The 14,509-nt window shown below is 38.5% G+C and overlaps 1 protein-coding gene across 1 annotated transcript in view; it reads left to right on the forward strand.

Annotated features, from left to right (window-relative positions):
• Positions 1-14,509, forward strand: part of LOC110454414 (probable E3 ubiquitin-protein ligase RNF144A) — a 52,595-nt gene that overhangs the window by 12,595 nt on the left and 25,491 nt on the right. Inside the window, exons 3-4 of the mRNA XM_021503901.1 lie at positions 4,402-4,552; positions 14,297-14,401. Of these exons, the coding sequence (XP_021359576.1) occupies positions 4,402-4,552; positions 14,297-14,401 (256 nt within the window). The remainder of the gene's footprint in view (positions 1-4,401; positions 4,553-14,296; positions 14,402-14,509) is intronic.

A 14,509-nucleotide genomic window follows, 5' to 3' on the forward strand; every position in this document is an offset into this window, starting at 1 on the left:
GGGCAGATTGAAAATAGGGGCCTGCTGTGAAGCCCTGGAATGCAAGGGGAAGGGGGAGGGGATAAAGCACCCCAGAAACTGTAGAACTAAGAGTAATGATAGAGCCAGAAAAGGTCAGTCAGTCCCCGAAAAATATCTTGTAAATATACGGGGGAGGGGATCGATCAATGGTAAGCTGCCCGCATGTTTTTCTTGATATAAACGTACTGTTTCTTCGTGTTCTTTTTAAGGATGTTTAATTTGCTTTGATGTTTTTTGAACATTTTACCTTTTAACCTTTTAGCTTGAGTTTGATGTATTCGTTTTTGTGTACGCCTGTTTTTAGTGTTGCTTGGACCTAAATGACTTCAAATAATGTTGATGGCCCGTAAAACTAGACACTAAGAAAAACATAACAAGACAAACCTAGGTAATGTTTTAGTTTTTTAGTCAATGGAATGAACTGCACAAATGATGTCATAGTTGTGGGACTAAATACTAGCTTTAGAGAGTTACTCATTGTGGGTCAAATCTGAGGGCAAACCTATCTTTTTAATTATTTTGACATTTGCTTTTTTTTTTTTTTTTTTTTTCAATAGTAAGAATTAGAAGTAGAAAATTCAGAACTTCATTGATACCGAATGGATAACTTTAATTATCTATATCTTTCAAATACTAGCATATTTTTGAAAAGTTAGCAAGAACCCTTTATAGTTTTTCACTCCATCCGTCTTTCCTTCCTTCCTTCCTTCCTTCCGAGAATCAAAGTTTGTCCTGGACATATCTTCTATACTATTTCACCTGGAGTAGCCAGATTTGGTGTACAGGGACATCTTAGGATGGTGGAGTGCAGAGTGCAAGAGTTAGGTTACCTACTGTGACCTATGCACTCTTTGCTTGACAATGAAAACTATAACCATACTTTTTCAAACGCTCTCAAAACAAGTCTTCTCAATTACTGTTTGTGTTGAAAACAAACTTGGTATTTACCACCTGGTTTTTTCCAACAATACAATGTCATGTGTGTTCTAAAAATGAAACTGGAGGTTACAAAGTTATATCCACATAAAATAAACACCATATATTTTTCAAACTGTTGAAACATCAACTTATCTAGATCTATAGACAAGATAAATAATACACGTAACAATGACCTTATAAGCACCTCTGATATGCATTTCTTGTTGTAGTACATTTAACAGGCGTGGAATATGTAATGATATGATGTTATAAAGCAGTGTCACATTCTGATATTCTTTAAATTAAAATTTCATCATGAGGGTGTTGTCATAATCAGCTCAGCCAGCCAGCAGCACATGCTTTTTTTAAAGTATGTTATGCATGACAGCTATATTTTTCAATTCCCAGGTTTGACAGCTTTATAACATGGCAGGAGTGTAATTGTATATATTTTACGTTTGAAGTCAAAGGTAAAACCTGAAAACCCTTGATTTTAAAACAAATTTGACTGTCCCTAGCACAGCTATATATATACCACTCAAAGAACAATGTACCAGTTACCTTTACAGCCCATCAACATGTTTTTTGAAGTGTTTCAAAACTTTTTAATCATTACATCAAGAAATGCATGTTATGTCTATGATGTTTTAATGTCTTAAGGTTTTCTACCAAAAAATATTTCTGTAGGATATATGTCAAGTGTGTGACGTTCAGAAAAAATCTAAATGAATATATCAAGTCCCTAAATGTTCTGTGTTTTTAACTTTTCCTCTCGTTAATTACTAGGAAAAGTCAATTGTTGATTCTGAAGTAGGTTAAGTCTTGAACAAAGTCATCCGTCATGTACTGAACGAACGAGCTTTCCATCACCTTCCCGTGTCAATCAAGGTAATCACTCAGACATGCTAGGGCTGCTAATCAGATCCCCTAGTGGTATAAAAAAGCAGGCTTTTAAACCCTCCATGGCAACACATGTGATCTGTGCTGGTGTGCTGTTCCTGCTGCTGTTTGCTCACCGTAGTGGCGTGTGATTTTGTGTAGTGTCACCCAATATAACGTGGAGTATGTACTACCTCGTCCCAGACTGCACTGTCGTCTGCAGCTTAATTCCTAGCTAAAAAACTGACATGGGGGGAGAAATGTCAAGTACCTTGTCAAGTCAATATGTGACTTTCATGTCCGTAAAATTAAATGATATTTACAAGGCCAGTGGTGCATCAGAATTTAGCATTGGTTTGTCATTGATCAGAAAGCCTGCCAATATAACCAACAATTGGCTCCAACAGTTAATGGTATTTTTTTTTGAGATTGTTTAATAGGATAATCAGTTGTTTTCATTTGGTATGGAAATATTTCCTAGATATGATCATTCAACAATTAGGGTGCTATCAAAAGACATTACTAAGTGTTAGCAGAGGTGGAACAACAAAGAGGTGCAGTGGTTTGTATAGAGGTCAGCTGCCTACAAAGAGGTTCAGTGGTTTGTATAGAGGTCAGATGCTTATAAAGAGGTTCAGTGGTTTGTATAGGGGACAGCTGCTTACAAAGAGGTTCAGTGGTGTGTATAGGGGTCAGCTGCTTACAAAGAGGTTCAGTGGTTTGTAGAGGTCAGCTGCCTTACAAAGAGGTTCAGTGGTTTGTATAGAGGTCAGCCGCCTACAAAGAGGTTCAGTGGTTTGTATAGAGGTTACTCACTGCTGCTTACAAAGAGGTTCAGTGGTGTGTATAGAGGTCAGCTGCTTACAAAGAGGTTCAGGGGTTTGAATAGAGGTCAGCTGTCTACAAAGAGGTTCAGTGGTTTGTATAGGGGTTAGCTGCTTACAAAGAGGTTCAGTGGTTTGAATAGAGGTCAGCTGCTTACAAAGAGGTTCAGTGGTTTGTATAGGGGTCAGCTGCTTACAAAGAGGTTCAGTGGTTTGAATAGAGGTCAGCTGTCTACAAAGAGGTTCAGTGGTTTGTATAGGGGTCAGCTGCTTACAAAGAGGTTTAGTGGTTTGTATATAGTTCCGCTGCTTACAAAGAGGTAAGTGGTTTGTATAGGGGTCAGCTGCTTACAAAGAGGTTCAGTGGTTTGTATAGGGGTCAGCTGTTTACAAAGAGGTTCAGTGGTGTGTCTAGGGGTCAGCTGCTTACAAAGAGGTCAGTCGTTTGTATATGGGTCAGCTGCCTACAAAGAGGTTTAGTGGTTTGTGTAGGGGTCACTCACTGCTGCTTACAAAGAGGTTCAGTGGTTTGTATAGAGGTCAGCTGCTTACAAAGAGGTCAGTCGTTTGTATATGGGGCAGCTGCCTACAAAGAGGTTTAGTGGTTTGTGTAGGAGTCACTCACTGCTGCTTACAAAGAGGTTCAGTGGTTTGTATAGGGGTCAGCTGCTTACAAAGAGGTTCAGTGGTTTGTATTGAGGTCAGCTGCCTTACAAAGAGGTTCAGTGGTTTACATAGGAGTCAGCCTTTTACAAAGATGATCAGGTGAAAGTCAAAATAATTCTGAGATCACAATGAAAGTCAGTGGTGTCTGAAAGAGCATTTACAGAGACGGTCTTGGCTTTTCAGAGGAGGTCATTGGTACACTCAGAAAGCAGAAGGTGTTAGAGAAGCCTAAAGGCTTTAGAGTGGAAGTGAAGATCTTTAAAAGATGTCCTGGGTTTAAGAGATGCTAAGTTTACAGAGGAGATAATTATAAATGATCTTCAGATGAGGACAAGGTGTCATAACTACAGAACCATTATATCTTGTCTCAGAGCTCTCATAAATGGGTCAAGGTCACTTCTGTCCTCAGTATGATAGGTCACCTCTGATGTGTTCCAGTGAACTCGATGCTACAGACCTGAGTCATAATAGTTACGTCACTTCTGTCCTCAGTATGATAAGTTCACCTCTGACGTGTTCCAGTGACCTTGATGCTACAGACCTGAGTCATAATGGTTACGTCACTTCTGGGGTGTTTTGACTCTGACCTTTAGGGTACAGTCCTCAGTATGATAGGTCACTTCTGATGTGTTCCAGTGACCTCGATGCTACAGACCTGAGTCATAATGGTTACTTCACTTCTGACATGTTTTGACTCTGACCGTTAGGGTACAGCCATTTGTATTACACACCCCACAACCTCTTTTCAAAATACCTCTATGAAGATCAACTTAATTTATATCATGTTCAGTAATCGCAGATCATGTAAGCTCTATAATGATAAGATGTTTGACTCTTGTTGTGATGTTGACCAAGAGGAAGGTGTCAGTGTGGACCGGAATAAAGTACTTAACACACCATCGTGTCTTGATATTTATATGATATAAGTTTCATCAGTACGGAGTTTCTTAAAATATGTATTGATCCGTTCACAAGGTCAATGTTCTACCATTATTCGCCATACAATCACGGCTCCTTAGTTCTCTGCAATGAACCTGTCAGTTACAAAGTTGTTCACACCAAAGTACTACCTATATGGTTCTTTTTTTTCCAGGACAAACCTACAGATGGCAGCCTATCAAAGCAGCAAGAACAGTATGGACCTTGCTATAGACCCTCTGATCAGTTGTCGATTATGCCTCTCCGAATGTACTCTCCCGGAGATGTACGAACTTCATGACTGCAAATGTTTGTATTGTGAAAAGGTAAGAGAGAATTTGTACACTAAAACTAAAAAGGGAAAATTATTTTTTGTGCCATAATGTTTTGTTCAGATACATGATCTGTTGTCCGTCCATCAACTATTTCTCTAATTTACTTCTTTTCAGATTGGATTTAAATTTAATGGCCATGACCAAGTTAATTACTTTCCCCATCCTTAATACATGTTTACCCATCAACCACCTTGTCTCATCATAAAATATTTTCAAAATTGTATACGGTAAGCCAATTTCAGCTGAAAATGCCTTCACAACGGAGGGTTAGGTAGTGTGATTTTACCATAGTGCATCTTCCATCAGTCATCAACTTTTTTAACATGTTTTTCAGAATGGCCATAAACTCTTGGGCCATGATATTTGGCATGTGACTTTGCTATTAATTTCTAGCTCAACTGGCCAACGTGAGCTTATGCAGTAGCACGGCGTCCATCAACTTATAAAATGATTGTTGTCCTCAATGGCTCAGTGGATTTTGACCAAATTCGGTCTGGAACAGTCTTGGCCAAAGAGTTAACGGTTCTATGTACAAATAGCGGGTGTGGTCCGTCCCTCTTGGGGCAAAGAGCCGGGTCCTAGAAATGGGGGGGGGGGGGGGTAAATCTTCAAAAAAAACACTTCTACTTCCTTTCCAATGTAGAAATATTTGGTTTAGGTCAAAGGGAAGTCGATTTTGTATAAATGGTGGGGGTATATGTTCGCTGTTATATATGACCTACGCTATTGTCGTACAACCTTATGATGTGTTAGGTGTGTATCTATTACCCAACTAATCTTATTGATTTCTACTGAAGTCTTTGACCTGGGATGACAGTAAGAGGAATGCAGTCACACCACAGACTACGTGTGGGTCCTTAACGAGGAGACAGGTGTTGCCGTAGTGTTGGGGAACGTAGGGCCGTATATTGTACCTGCATTACTTTATCTCCATCACGTGGCCCCTATTTTACATGTGATGCAGTGTACATGTGATATGTCAGAGGATCACAGTGACACTACACTATTTTGATACCTGCTGTGCAGTAACTGGACTTCTCTTGAGCGATGTATGATGGATATCAGCCGTGATCGCTGTTTGGTTGGTTGCATCCTCAGGTGATGATGATTAAAAAATGTACAAACAAAGGGGCTGATTCCCCAGGGAGTTGTGAATGAAAGCTGAAAAAGGCACACTTACAGAATCATACTACAAGTGGTCCTTAGTCTCTGGGTCGATAACATGGAAACAGATGAGATTCCCATACTATAGCCATATATACAATTGCTGACTATGAAGAGATGAAAACAAATGCTACCAAGACCCAGGACCTGCGGTCAAGCCCACCCCTTGAGATTTAGTCTCTTAGTCATAACATGGAACTGTTGTAATCCCCACCCGATAACCATATATATATATAGTCGAATCTGCTCAAGCGACCATCTGTATTAAACGACCATCTGTTATGTGCGACCACTTTCCATTCCTCCCAACCGTTTTAACTATGTAATTCAACTGTATTAAGCGACTATCTGTCTAACGCGACCAGCAACCACCCAATACTGACCCCAAATCTTACTTTAAACGACCATGTTTGATGAAAATATACCAAACGGTCGTTGAAATAGCTGCGTGACTCCAAATTTGCGACTGTCACCACATTTGACGAAGGGCTACTTCACGATCTTTTCACCAAGTTCATTGAACAAATTTGACAAAACCAAATTGAGTGCAGTTCGAGGCTTTGAGATGATCATGACATCACTGTCGCATGAAATTAACATTAAATATCAGCGCATGCGTAACTGCGCACTAAACATGTTCATGTTAACAAATATATCGTTTCTAACGACAATAATACCGATCTGTTTTTTGGCAACACGCTGTCGGCTTTATTTAGGTCATTTTTTAACAGGACTCTCTTTTCTGAGTTCCCATCGTAAAATAAAGGGTAATACACTTGTACCCATCTGTTGGATCACAACAGAAACCGCTATCATTTCAACAACAATATCTTGCGTAACAATTTAGCTTAAATCATGGTTATTACCGAAAACACAGTCGTATAAGTTGAGAACTTCAGCAAGTCACCGGCGATCGTTTGTTTTGAGTGAAATTACAATTCTTTTGAAACACTCTCAGTTGTTTGTTTAATGTCAAAATTATCACTCGACTACTGATTATTTATTCACCTTATCTATTGAACGATGTTGTTTTAAACTACCTGTATATACATGTATAAATGTGCGCTTGGTGTGGTGGTCTGATTACAGTTGTCTGAATAAGGATTCTTTTGGAAGTAATTGTTTGTGTAATTCTGTACAAAATATGGTCAAACTTTATTAAACGACCACTTTTATTTGTCGACCGTTTTTTAGCTTACCTGCCCAAAGGGCAAATGAGATTCTGTCATGGTGCGGTGTCCGGCGTCTGTCAACTTTAGCTTTAAAGGACTTCTTCTGAAAAACGAACAGGTATAGAGCTATGATATTTGACTGAAAGCTTCGTTGGTAGGAGCCCGATAGGGGTCAAATGTGTCAAACTTTTCAAACGACTTTTTCTGAAGAACTAAACGGTAAAGAATCTTCAAATTTGGCTGGTGGCTTCCTGGGATTGAGCCCGACAAAGTTTGAGAGTGAAATGACTTTGACCTACTTTCAAGGTCACAAGGGTCAAATATGTCAACTGCTTCAAACAACTTCTTCTGAAGAACTAAACGGTAAAGAATCTTCAAATTCGGCTGGTGGCTTCCGTGGATTGAGCCAGACAAAATTTGAGAATGTAAATGACCTTGACTTACTTTCAAGGTCACAGCGGTCAAATATGTCAAACACTTCAAAGGACTTCTTCTGAAGAACTAAAAGGTATAGAATCTTTATATTTGGCTGATGGCTTCCTGGGATGGAGCCCGACAAAGTTTAAGAATGAACATTACTTTGACCTATTTTCAAGGTCACAGCGGTCAAATTTGTCAAATGCTTCGAACGACTTTTTCTGAATAACTCAAAGGTATAGAATCTTCATATGTGGCTGACGGCTTCCTGTGATGGTGCCAGACAAAGTTTGAGAACGAAAATGGCCTTGACCTACTTTCAAGGTCACAGGGGTCAAATGTGTCTAGCACTTCAAACGATTTCTTCTGAAGAACTGAAAGGTATAGAATCTTCAAATTTGGCTGGTGGCTTCCTGGGATAGAGCCCAACAAAGTTTGAGAATGAAAATGCCCTTGACCAACTTTCAAGGTCACAGGTGTCAAATATGTCAAAAACATCAAACGACTTCTGAATAATCATTGAAAGGCATAAAATTATAATATTTGCCTGGTGGCTTCCTGGGATAGAGCTCACCAAAGTTTGCAAATGAAAATGACCTCAACCTACTTTAAAGGTCACAGAGGTCAACAACATTTCAAAGGATTTGTTCTGAAGAACCAAAAGGAATGGATTCATAAGATTTGGTTGGTAGCTTTTTGGGATAGAGCTAACAAAGTTTGAGAAGGAAAATGACATTGACCTACTTACAAGGTAACAGGAAAATATATGTCAAACAACTTCTGAAGAAGACCAAAAAGCATAGAATCTTATAATAGTATTTGGCTGGTAGTTTCAACAGATGGAGCTGACACAGTTTGCGAGGGAAATCTGTAGTGCAATATAATATTTAATGAGAATATTTTGCTATGACTGCTTAAGTATTCAGGTGAGCAATACAGGCCCTCTGGGCCTCTTGTTTAATTTCCCTTGGGTGGTCGCTTAATGCAGATTCAACTGAATAAGCATATGCTAATTACAGGACCTAGGGTCCAGCCCAACCTTCGAGACGTAGTCTCCTGGTCATAACGTAGAACTGTTGATATCCCTACCTAATAGCTATTCATACAAATGCTTGGCATTGAGAGATGCACCATCCATAGGGAATTAAATCCAAGGATTACGTCCTGAAAACTCTTCACCCTATAACCATATATACATCTGTATCATATATCCTATTAAGAATCCTTGGTCCTTGGAACCCAACAGCCACTCATTGGGTATAGGAAGAATGTAGTTCCCCTGAAGGCTTGCATTGGGCCAAAAGGGGTCATTTGAGTCAGGAAAAAGCCAAATTTCTTCCTGAAGAGTTTATCTTATTTCAGCAAAACTTAGTATGAATTATAGCATGTTTGGTACCGGAGAATCAAATATTGTAATCTAAAGGAAGGGTGTAACCCCCTGGCTGCTGACAGGTAAAGGTCTAAATAAGAAAGATTTGCGATATTTCATTTCATGGTTCTTATGTCACATAAATTATTAATTAATTTTTCATCAAGAGAGAATCCATGCACCTCACTACATTTTGCAAATCATATTGCGAACTTACGGCATCAATCGTTTGGCTGTATCGATCTATGTCCCAGTGTCTGTGTTCCACCTGCGTACCTCAGGGTATTAGGTACTATCACCTCTTATTGACTTGGCTGAACAAAAGACCTGCAAACATTGGAAACACACAACATGTTAGGTGATACCTTATCTATATTGACAAGAACCGGATCCCAGGTATGAAACTGCAGGTAGACGTCTGAGTACCACACCGAAGTCTAAAAACTGGGAACATGATGTAATGATAGAATAGGAAATTGGTATGTAAAACCAGAGCTGCTTTGGGAAATTTTAAATTGGTGATATGTGTTTTTGACACTTTTTACACCAAATACTGAAGAAATCCAAATACATGTATATGATCAAGCAATGTCTACATGCTTGCTTGTAAATCGGTAGCTATATAAACACAGCTGACAGTCACCCTGGACATGATCATTACGAAAGGAAACCATAATTTGTAGTGTCTGGTTTTCCTTTGGTGTCTTGATCATGATGAGCAGTGTGTTGCTACTGTATAGTATATGTAATACCGTATATCCTTCCTTCCCCTAACGCATTACTCATTAATTTCACCCCTGCAGATAAATTTGAACTCTTCCAATTCAAAGGTGGAAATGTTTCATTTTGAAATTTCTGGGGTGAATGAGTTAGACCAACTGATTGGCTTAAATGTATGTGATTATTTATTGTAAAAGGATACTGGAAATATGATTACATAGCTCACACTGGAAATAAACCGCCATGTGGTCAATTTCATCCCCAGGTGATGATTTATGATTGGAAATGCGGGGATTTTTAGCATGTCATACAGCAAGGGTCTCATTGTACATTAGATTATTTCATTAATACAGAACGGTGCATTAGCCATTGTGAATCTAGTCTGTTCGTGTTTTATTTGCTAGTGGGTGTAAATATCGTATCCTATCTACGTTACCTGTATACAAACGTATAATTAAAAGTTTCTGTACCGACACAGTTCAATGACCTTTTTATTGCTCAATGAAAAACAAAAAATGAATTGACTGCTTGTAAGCTTTATCTTATTATTTGACCGTGTAACTCTTTGTGTTCTTAAATCAGTGTTTTAGGCCGATTAGCATGCTTTCTGGCTAGCGATAAAGAACGATTTAAACCTGTATTGTACGATCAGTTGATGAATGAAATCTGATTCCTGACTCTGATAGAGTGTATTATGTTATTTTGAGTAGTTGCTGACTAATACTTTAGACTTTGGTGAAAAGGCTGTGAATTAATCAGAGGTAATATCATCCCTGTCTAAAATATTTGCTTTGGATAATACGATTGCACTTCATGTCCAAAATTAGAAAATGTCAGCCAGTGTGCCCGTCTCCAAGCAATGCCACACCTTTGTTATCTCTCAAATTGAAACTTATCCCAAAACTTAATCCCTAAATTTAAAATCAAGTTATCACCAATGTTATCCATCACTCAACTTCACATGATTTGAGGATGGTGATTAAATTGATCAGTGAAACATTATTCTTGTTTCTGTGACATTCCTTCAGAACCGATGAAGATAACGAAAGTTACATTGTGTATGTCACCACAAAACAGTGTATTTGATTCTGTACTTAAGCACACAGTACCCACGTGTGTAATAGTATAGTTTTATGATCCCCCGTTTACTATTATGGTGTATTTGAGTCTGTACTTCAGCACACAGTATCGACGTGTGTAATGGTATAGTTTTATGATCCCCTGTTAACTATTATGGTATATTTGAGTCTGTACTTAAGCACACAGTATCCACGTGTGTATTAGTATAGTTTTATGATCCCCCGTTTACTATTATGGTATATTTGAGTCTGTACTTCAGCACACAGTATCCACGTGTGTAATGGTATAGTTTTATGATCCCCTGTTAACTATTATGGTGTATTTGAGTCTGTACTTCAGCACACAGTATCGACGTGTGTAATGGTATAGTTTTATGATCCCCCGTTTACTATTATGGTGTATTTGAGTCTGTACTTCAGCACACAGTATCGACGTGTGTAATGGTATAGTTTTATGATCCCCCGTTTACTATTATGGTGTATTTGAGTCTGTACTTCAGCACACAGTATCGACGTGTGTAATGGTATAGTTTTATGATCCCCCGTTTACTATTATGGTGTATTTGAGTCTGTACTTCAGCACACAGTATCGACGTGTGTAATGGTATAGTTTTATGATCCCCCGTTTACTATTATGGTGTATTTGAGTCTGTACTTCAGCACACAGTATCGACGTGTGTAATGGTATAGTTTTATGATCCCCCGTTTACTATTATGGTGTATTTGAGTCTGTACTTCAGCACACAGTATCGACGTGTGTAATGGTATAGTTTTATGATCCCCCGTTTACTATTATGGTGTATTTGAGTCTGTACTTCAGCACACAGTATCGACGTGTGTAATGGTATAGTTTTATGATCCCCCGTTTACTATTATGGTGTATTTGAGTCTGTACTTCAGCACACAGTATCGACGTGTGTAATGGTATAGTTTTATGATCCCCCGTTTACTATTATGGTGTATTTGAGTCTGTACTTCAGCACACAGTATCGACGTGTGTAATGGTATAGTTTTATGATCCCCCGTTTACTATTATGGTGTATTTGAGTCTGTACTTCAGCACACAGTATCGACGTGTGTAATGGTATAGTTTTATGATCCCCTGTTTACTATTATGGTGTATTTGAGTCTGTACTTCAGCACACAGTATCGACGTGTGTAATGGTATAGTTTTATGATCCCCCGTTTACTATTATGGTGTATTTGAGTCTGTACTTCAGCACACAGTATCGACGTGTGTAATGGTATAGTTTTATGATCCCCCGTTTACTATTATGGTGTATTTGAGTCTGTACTTCAGCACACAGTATCGACGTGTGTAATGGTATAGTTTTATGATCCCCCGTTTACTATTATGGTGTATTTGAGTCTGTACTTCAGCACACAGTATCGACGTGTGTAATGGTATAGTTTTATGATCCCCCGTTTACTATTATGGTGTATTTGAGTCTGTACTTCAGCACACAGTATCGACGTGTGTAATGGTATAGTTTTATGATCCCCCGTTTACTATTATGGTGTATTTGAGTCTGTACTTCAGCACACAGTATCGACGTGTGTAATGGTATAGTTTTATGATCCCCCGTTTACTATTATGGTGTATTTGAGTCTGTACTTCAGCACACAGTATCGACGTGTGTAATGGTATAGTTTTATGATCCCCCGTTTACTATTATGGTGTATTTGAGTCTGTACTTCAGCACACAGTATCGACGTGTGTAATGGTATAGTTTTATGATCCCCCGTTTACTATTATGGTGTATTTGAGTCTGTACTTAAGCACACAGTATCGACGTGTGTAATGGTATAGTTTTATGATCCCCCGTTTACTATTATGGTGTATTTGAGTCTGTACTTCAGCACACAGTATCCACGTGTGTAATGGTATAGTTTTATGATCCCCCGTTTACTATTATGGTGTATTTGAGTCTGTACTTCAGCACACAGTATCCACGTGTGTAATAGTATAGTTTTATGATCCCCCGTTTACTATTATGGTGTATTTGAGTCTGTACTTAAGCACACAGTATCCACGTGTGTAATAGTATAGTTTTATGATCCCCCGTTTACTATTATGGTGTATTTGAGTCTGTACTTCAGCACACAGTATCCACGTGTGTAATGGTATAGTTTTATGATCCCCCGTTTACTATTATGGTGTATTTGAGTCTGTACTTAAGCACACAGTATCCACGTGTGTAATGGTATAGTTTTATGATCCCCCGTTTACTATTATGGTATATTTGAGTCTGTACTTCAGCACACAGTATACCTATCAGTATCCACGTGTGTAATGGTATAGTTTTATGATCCCCCGTTTCCTATTATGGTGTATTTGAGTCTGTACTTAAGCACACAGTATCCACGTGTGTAATGGTATAGTTTTATGATCCCCTGTTAACTATTATGGTGTATTTGAGTCTGTACTTCAGCACACAGTATACCTATCAGTATCCATGTGTGTATAAGTATAGTTTTATGATCCCCCGTTTACTATTATGGTGTATTTGAGTCTGTACTTCAGCACACAGTATCCACGTGTGTAATGGTATAGTTTTATGATCCCCCGTTTACTATTATGGTGTATTTGAGTCTGTACTTCAGCACACAGTATCCACGTGTGTAATGGTATAGTTTTATGATCCCCCGTTTACTATTATGGTGTATTTGAGTCTGTACTTAAGCACACAGTATCCACGTGTGTAATGGTATAGTTTTATGATCCCCCGTTTACTATTATGGTGTATTTGAGTCTGTACTTCAGCACACAGTATCCACGTGTGTAATGGTATAGTTTTATGATCCCCCGTTTACTATTATGGTGTATTTGAGTCTGTACTTAAGCACACAGTATCCACGTGTGTAATGGTATAGTTTTATGATCCCCCGTTTACTATTATGGTGTATTTGAGTCTGTACTTAAGCACACAGTATCCACGTGTGTAATAGTATAGTTTTATGATCCCCCGTTTACTATTATGGTGTATTTGAGTCTGTACTTAAGCACACAGTATCCACGTGTGTAATAGTATAGTTTTATGATCCCCCGTTTACTATTATGGTGTATTTGAGTCTGTACTTAAGCACACAGTATCCACGTGTGTAATAGTATAGTTTTATGATCCCCCGTTTACTATTATGGTGTATTTGAGTCTGTACTTAAGCACACAGTATCCACGTGTGTAATGGTATAGTTTTATGATCCCCCGTTTACTATTATGGTGTATTTGAGTCTGTACTTCAGCACACAGTATCGACGTGTGTAATGGTATAGTTTTATGATCCCCTGTTAACTATTATGGTGTATTTGAGTCTGTACTTCAGCACACAGTATACCCATCAGTACCCATGTGTGTATAAGTATAGTTTTATGATCCCCCATTTACTATTATACTAGTGGATTGGTGGGCTGTGTAACAATCAGTTAGCCGGACCTTTGGTCCCATTGTCCAGGTGTCGCGCACGAACAACTTACTTCGCTAATAAAATTTCATTCACGACAGAAAAAAATATTATAATAATCGGGGTCCTACGTTTGACTATATCATAATAAACATATTTTTTTACTTAGGTTATATAGAGAAAAATTGATTCATGGGGAAAATATTATAATAAGCGGTTTATCATAATATCCGATTAAATCACGATACGTGGGTACCACTGTACAACTTTTATCTTCCGGGTCCAAAATCTTGAAATCAAATGATGTACTTCACAGCTTCCATGTCCATTTCATACTAGAAAAAAAAAATGTGCTGTAAAAAATATTTTCTCAACTTCATTGAATTAATTGTGAATAAATGTTGCTCCACAGTGTATGAAACAGTACCTACAAGTGATGATTGTGGAGGGCAATATCATGGCTATTACCTGTCCTGATGCTAGCTGTAAAAAACAAGGGCGTCTTGAAGCTTCAGAGGTAAGTAACATGTTTCACCGTTGAGGTATAGTTCATTATCACACCTCCCACAACAAAGTTATAAGGGGATAAAGTGTGTGTGTGTGTGTGGGGGGGGGGGGGGGGGGG

The sequence above is a fragment of the Mizuhopecten yessoensis genome, unplaced genomic scaffold, assembly GCF_002113885.1.
Source record: "Mizuhopecten yessoensis strain PY_sf001 unplaced genomic scaffold, ASM211388v2 scaffold7833, whole genome shotgun sequence".
Classification (NCBI taxonomy): domain Eukaryota; kingdom Metazoa; phylum Mollusca; class Bivalvia; order Pectinida; family Pectinidae; genus Mizuhopecten; species Mizuhopecten yessoensis.